This window comes from Merops nubicus, unplaced genomic scaffold (assembly GCF_000691845.1).
Source record: "Merops nubicus isolate BGI_N331 unplaced genomic scaffold, ASM69184v1 scaffold18966, whole genome shotgun sequence".
NCBI lineage: Eukaryota > Metazoa > Chordata > Aves > Coraciiformes > Meropidae > Merops > Merops nubicus.
The window spans coordinates 39565-46801 of record NW_008615823.1 but is presented as its reverse complement, the minus strand read 5'-3'; the positions used below and the strand labels follow the sequence as shown (position 1 = coordinate 46801).

At 43.8% G+C, this 7237-nt stretch overlaps 1 protein-coding gene across 1 annotated transcript in view; it reads right to left on the bottom strand.

The window, feature by feature from the left end:
* Positions 1–123: 123 nt before the first annotated feature.
* Positions 124–7237, bottom strand: part of LOC103775218 (calpain-3) — a 16782-nt gene continuing 9668 nt past the window's right edge. The window contains exons 4-11 of the mRNA XM_008942661.1: positions 6681–6814; positions 6073–6241; positions 5288–5428; positions 2801–2884; positions 2319–2404; positions 1498–1575; positions 881–1041; positions 124–338 (exon numbers count right to left, since the gene is read on the bottom strand). Coding sequence (XP_008940909.1) covers positions 124–338; positions 881–1041; positions 1498–1575; positions 2319–2404; positions 2801–2884; positions 5288–5428; positions 6073–6241; positions 6681–6814 — 1068 coding nt within the window. The remainder of the gene's footprint in view (positions 339–880; positions 1042–1497; positions 1576–2318; positions 2405–2800; positions 2885–5287; positions 5429–6072; positions 6242–6680; positions 6815–7237) is intronic.

Genomic DNA, 7237 nt, shown 5'->3' with positions numbered 1-7237 from the left:
GTTACAAAGCCTTGAAATTCCTTCCTCTCTTCCAGGTTTCCCCTGAGTTCCTTGCAAACTAAAAATTGCAGTTCATGTAATTGGGCTCAATGATTCAGTGACTGTCTTGGTAAAAGCAAACTGTCAGGATTTGTGACCACGGTGCAAAGAGCAGTCTAGAGTGGGTACCTCGTAGATGGCAAAGCCAATGGTGTACAGGTTGGCTCCCAGCTTGCGTTCTTTCCTCCTGTTTTTCTGCATCAGTGCAACGAGGAAGCTGCAGATAACCTCTTCATCCTCAGGGTCATCATCTTCCTCCAGAAGCTTCAAGCGATACTGGGGATTGGTCCAAAATGTATCTGTGAAATCCCACCAACAACCCAAAGCAAATATGTAAAGCTTTCGTTTTCTAATGATACTCATGATCAAAGAGAACTTTTAGGTTCCCTCCCTGTGGCTCCTGAAGGAAAGGTTAAAATTGGGCTAATACTTTTTTTTTTTTTAATGTGTTACGGGTTTTACATAGTTCTAACAAAATTGCACAGCGAAGGAGGATATAAAATGAAGAACTGCCATCTGACAAACATTCAAAGCACATAAACCAATCAGAAAGTGGATTTCCCATGTGAAATCTAACTCTCAATGAGATTGGTCTCTTTTATCATACCTGGGGCACTGTGAAGTATTTGAACGATGATTTACCTTTGCCAGGCCTGCCTTTTGGGCTTATGTCACAGGCATAGTAACAGAAGATTTCCAGCTACAAAACCACATGCCTCGTCCACTGAGGAATCGAGGCTTCTCCTGTGGCCAAGCTGCAGTGGATCAGGCAGCAGTATGGCTGGGGGATCTCACACAGTCCCCATCAAAGGGGCCAGATCTCTCCAGGCTCGTTCTTCACCTGGATAATTGCGGCAGCCTCCAGCCGAGCAGCCTCTCACCCAGCGCCCTTCGTTGACGGACACGGTCCAGGTCTGGAGCTTATCGGCTTCCAGAGTATCAGGTGTGAGGTTACAGATCTCCAGTTTTGTGAAGTGCCTCATAAAATCTTGAAATGATATCCTGGAGGAATTGAGGGGAAACGGAACACAAGTGGATTTACACAGTGGGCGGTTGTATGAAAGGTCCTGGTGAGGTGGAGGAGGGTGAGAAATGATACTGCTGCTTTTAGGACAAGTTTGCAGGGGGAGTGCCATGATTTCCTAATGCATTTGGCCTGCTGGTTGGTCAATGAATATAGGTACAGGTCCAAAATAGTGAGAACTGGGCTGAGAGGATGGTACATAGGAAGGGTGATAGAGAGCTTGTGGATTGGTGGCATAGTCAGGAGTGTTCTGGTGGCACTCAGTAAACCCTGGGGAGAGAATGAAGGGATTGCAGAGCAGGACTTATTGGGAATATGAAAGGGAACAGGGATTACTGCAGTGGTCTTAGCAGATTTCAGTAGTGCAGTGTGATTCCTTTTTGCTATGATTTCCTATCTCTAGAGAAGTGCAGGTACTTGACTGATACTCTCACCAGAACTCCCCATCCTCCACAATCTTGTGCTGAAGGCGGATTTTCTCTGCCTCATTAACAAAGTTCCACTCTTCTGACCTTCAAAGAAGTAAAAAAGTTAGATTATGGTTTGCAATAGTTTTCATTACAATTTCTTCTCTCCACTGTGAGCCTCGTAGAGTAGAAAGTCATTTTGCTAAATCCATATAATTTTTCCCTTTATGAGCCTTGCAACCATTTGCTCTGAATGCTACCCTCCTCTCTACATGCCCAAACAGAAGAGCCATTGCCTTGCTTCTTACTGCCTTCCCTTTAGACTTCCTTTCAGCAGCTCTCAAAAATCTGCTGAATTGTGCTAATTTTATTTAGCTTGAAGAAAAAAAGTGTTTGCAGGCTCTCATTGCTGGAATAGCTGCTAAAATTCCTTTTAGTAAAACCTTATGAGAAGCTTTTTCTGAACTCTCTCATGTACTTGCTTCATCCAGTTCATTCATAATTTAGAAGATCCTTCTACTGTCAAACCTTGTTATGAAAATGAACATCACAAAACTTGCTAGACATTAAAATCTGATTGGCTGTGCCATTAGACTGGGCTCTCTCTTCATTTCCATTGATTAAAGGTCCTCTAAACATCTTTTTTTTTTTGGGTGCTCTTTTCTTCTTACAGCTTCAGCTAAACACTCAACTGCGATCAACTTCAAAGTGCTTGTGTCAAAAGGACAGACAAGAAACTTCAGATACCTCACTGTTAAATGTTAGGGTCATGCACAAGCTGCATAAGGGCAAATGCAGCTGCAATTTTTTAAAAAATTTTTCAAATCACATGAAGCTGTTTTACTCACTTGTCACTCCAAGGTCCATTCCATTCCACCTGCCCCCAGGGGTTTCTCAGCCTTACCAGACGTATTTTTTCCCCTTTAAATGTTGTCTAATTGAAAAAGAAGGCAACAAGAACAGGCTGAGAGCAGGTTCAAAAGGAAATGTTCTGCCTGTCAAATCATTGATACCAGCCCTTCCAATGATGGTGCTTTCCTGGGCCATTGCCCAGCTTGACCTGCTTGGGGTGACTACAGGAAGGCTGTAAGACCAGGAGGTGTCTGGCTGTGGACACCTTTGCCCAAGTGCTGGAATATCTCCAGGAAGCCAAAACTTGGACATGTTGCCTTTTTCACAAAGCTTTCACTTATTTAAATATAAACTTTGTTTCCTAGCTCATAATTGGTTTTGCTTTCCCCCCTGTCCCCTGTAGCTTTGCTGACATGCTTGGTGGTAGGGCAATGGGGACCACAGCTCCCCATAGCTGGAGGAAGGAGACTGTACATACCTCTTCCACGGCTGTGACAGAGTAGGCATGACCTTTGACAAGCCCACAAGACATCCGGGTCTCATACTGCATTGGCATTATGGTCTGTTGGACACGAGACAAAAACCTCTAAGAGTCATGCAAAGTTCAGCCATCTGCTGCAAGACAGGTATTGTCTCCCAGGGCTTTGGGAGGGAGTGACAGTGTCACACTCTGCAGGTGACAGCATTTTTTTGTCATGGTCTCTGAGTTTGCCAAGGTGGCCAGGCTTAATGCTCACAGAATTAATGTTGTTGGTTAGAAAGAAAAAAGTTAATAATAACAATTGGAAAGGACATTTTGTCATTTACTTTTCCCCTTTGTGTTGGTTACTGCTTTTAGTACCCAGAAGGTGCCAGTATGTAGGATGCTTAACCAAAATAATCAGATATTTCTATTGGTAGGACTACCCAGCCCTTGCTGGGATAGTGTGTTTTTGTATGGCTCAGTAAGGTTATTGCCTATTAACTGCAAACTGAAACAGAGCAGATCAACACCTAGAAGCATACTTTCAGCTTTACATATGGCTGCTACCTTATCACCATGACATTAAAACACCCTATTGAATACACTGCTCCTACTAACTTACATGATTTTCAGATTAATTTCCCATGGAAATGTGCATTTTATTCCATAATCATTAAAATCCTCATGACTGAAATTTTTTTCAACTGATATGCAGGAAGGGCTTAGCTTCCTTCAGCAATGTGCTGGTGAGGGGTAGATACATCTGCTGTCTTCATAGTCATCTGTTAGTGTCTCTGATGGACTTTTTTTTTACTTGTAAAACTCAAAATGCTGTTTATCTGGAAGATAAAGAACTGGGAGGAAGATGGCAGGTGCACACATTCTGCTGTGCTTGTAGGAGAGACAACCATGGTGGAGGGGAAGGTTCTGCTACATGCCCATGGGCCATGTGTGAAGCTTTATGTCCATTGTGTCTGCCCCTGAGAGGTGACTGCAAGGCCTTGCCAGGAGCTCGGCCACCCCTTCCTGACGTAGCTGAGGGCATGAAAAAGGCAGGGCTGGAAATGGAGAATTAGTAAGGTCACACCAATACATTCTCAGCTTGCACTGCAGGATCTCATCCAAATTTTTCCTGGCTGTTGCAATAATTTTTCATTATTTCCCTTCTGTTCCTGTTGCCTATTTTTTTTTTTCCTTGCTTCTGTTTCCATACCTCATACCTGTTTCTTTTTTCTTTGTTTCTACTCATGTTGTTGCCATCATTACTTATCTAACCCACATTCTCTTTTCTCTGTTTAAGAGTATTAACTTCTGCTGATGCCCTGAAGTGCTTCTGAAGCCTGCACTATCTATCCCTTTCCATCAAGGGTCATGATTTTGGTTTTTTTTTAGTGCTAGGTCAGGAAGGTATAATAACCAGCAGTGCAATGGCTGCTGGGGCAGCAGCTATAGAAAGAGTTCTGCAACCTTCTTTCAGTAGACAGGCACTGGGGAGGAAATTCCCCCCAAACATGGGTCATTTGGGCAGCCATGCTTGCAAAACAAGACAGTCATTCTGGGTTTTCCCAGTGAATTACACCATTTCTGTCTTTTAGGAAGACTAAATATGGATGTCACAAGAGGAAAAAACAGCTATTTCTGCTGCAAATGCAGAAGATAGTTTGCACAACCAAAAGTTTTAGATGATGTAATTGTGGAGAGGTTTTTGTTTGATTTTGTTTTCTTTCCCTCTCTGTAAAGTGAGAGATGTAATTTTCTTGTCACAGAAATGCAGCTCCCTAAAGGGCAAGATAGAAAAGCTGCCTGATAGCAAGAAGGAGAAGACAGCATGTCCCACCACAGGTCTGAAGCTTTTAAGAAAAATCCCAGACTTGGCAAACTTTAAGTGGTTTTAACATTCCTCACTATTTTGCTAGCTACTTAGTTATGCTGGGGTTCTTTTGTATTTCATCACACATGTAAAACTCAATATGTGTTTCCTTTCCTTGTTAGACATTTTAAATGAGGGTCCTAGTGGCAGTAATTGAAGAGGAACACCCCAAAAGCAGACTCCCCTCCATTCGTGGGCAGAGTTCCATAGCACTCTGTTTCACAGTTCACCAAGTGCTTTTATGCCTGGAATGAGGGCTGTGCAGAGCTTGCTTTTCCTTTCTTTCACATCCTCTGCACACTTGGGCATCTTGTTCTAGTCTAGTACTTTAATTTTCTTGTTTCCTCCACTGTTTGCAGTGAGGGACTTGACAAAATCCACTAATCATTTCCTGTTCTGGAAATTACAAGCCTGTGCCACAAGCCAACATCCCTTTGCCTCTGGGATCAACCACTGTGTTTGAAAGCACTGGAGACTTTTTAACACATATACCAAACAGCATCCATAAGAACAGGTCTTTAGCATTGGAGTAATTCAGTGAAGCCTAATAAAAATTTGAAGCATAGGTGATTTGTTTCTTTGCCTGTAAATAAAAGCAATGTGAAGTCAAATGCTTCTGCAGATGTACAAACCCAGGCTGGCCTCTCGTCTGTCCCCTGGTAGTCTACAGTGGGGTGAGACATCTGTGCATTTTCCTGATTCTTCACCATTCGAGCAATCAGTTCCCCGATGTCGCTCCGAGGAGCTGATCCATAGGAAAAGCCAAGGTGATCCTGGGGCAGGGAATGGGAGAAAATTATCATGCAGAACCATGAGGCAGGGAGAGTAAAGACATATGATACAAGAAAGATAAGTGGTGAAAGATAAGTGGTAAAAATAGCCTAGACAACTTTTCCCTCATTATGTCCATACTTATCTACAGTGGTTGATAGCATTGGTTGTTCTGTCTTTACTGCAAGTTCATACTCCTTGATGGTTATTGAAGCTAATTATTTTATTTTTACATTTACCACAATAAATGAAGACAATCAGAGGCTATGTTGGCAACCAAAGGGTTAATCTGTTTGCACACTTAGCAACTTTGATATGAAGATTTGTGTCCTAACAGACTTGCAGCCTCCCCACACTAACCTCATTTTACTGGGCCAGAGCACTGAAAGTGGAGGGAATGCTGGTTTTGGTGATAGCACCCCTTCTCTGCACCTTCATTTCTGCTTCTCTTCACTTCTCTTTTGGCACTTGCTGTTTGCTAATGGGTGGTGTCTAGTGGGGATTACTCAGTCTCCTAGGAATGGATGTTTGCTATGTGGACTAAACCAAGCAGTTCCAAAAGGTGGCACATATTTGATTACAGATGGAGAGGCCCCTTTCCCCTGCCATTCCTTATGGCTCATCTGCAAAGTTCATATGGACTCACATCAATGGAGCTGGCCATGAGGGATCCTCTGTCAATGGCATGTTTCATGATTTTATAGATATCTTTAGGGGCATCCCTTATCTCATAGAACTCTGTGACTCCTCCGGTAAAGTCCTCCATGGCTTCAGTGGTGTTGCCTCCTTTCAAAGCTTCATATGACCCATGGAGTCTTGGAAAGAGAAAAGAAAAAAGATTCTCTTTTATGCAGATAAAGAGAGTTACCTATGTATTTATATCTATCTTATGTGTGTATAAATATAGATAAGTAAACACACATAATAAAGATCCCACAAACCCTCTCTTTGGTATCCCGCAAGTTAGGAGTTCTGAAACAAGCTACCTGCACGTATAAAAGGAAACAAAAACCACAAACAAAAACTCCAAACCCACATATATTGAGAATCAAGATGTAGACCTCTAAATGAGTAGGAAACCCCCCAGAAAATATGTTTTACCCCGCCCCAGTTCTAAGGCATCTATGGGAAAAGGCACTGGCATGTTCAGAGCCTCTCCACGTGCTCGTAATGAGTCCTGTAGGCAGTGGTTTAACCACCTCCCCAGCCAAAGCCTGAGCAGGGAGCCTGGCACGGTCCAGAAGGTTGTTTTACTTTGCATAGGCCTTTTCCAGGAGGGCACTCCAGAACTCGTTGCGCTGGGAGGACTTGGTGAAGACCAGCTGGTTGTTGTACGTGGGTAAGCAGTCATCGATGACGACGTCCACCCAGTCTCCATAGCGCCAGAACTGGATAAAGGCAAACGGGGAAAAAAACCTGGGTTGACTTAGGGCATGGAGGGGGAGCCTGGCTCAAAAGCCAGGGTGAGAGAGGAGAAATGTGGAAACGAACAGGTTTGTAACATGGCAAAAGGTGATGGCCACTGGGAGGGAGGCAGCCCCATTGAGTTCCCCTGGGCAGCGTGAGATGGACAGTGAGAGGTCCCTTGGGAGATCACAGGGAAATGTGGGAAGCAGTCAGTCTGTTCTGAATAAGTGGTTCTTCAATAACTTGTTTCAGACAGACCAGCTGCCTACAGGCCTAAAAACAGATGCTCTTGCCAGCTCCCCGGGTGGCTGTGCTGGCTGTAGGGCTGCATCTGAGCAGTGAGGCAGGACCAGCCAGCTGGTGTTATCCCTTCTGTGCAGGACACAGAGACCTGCAGGGGCTGC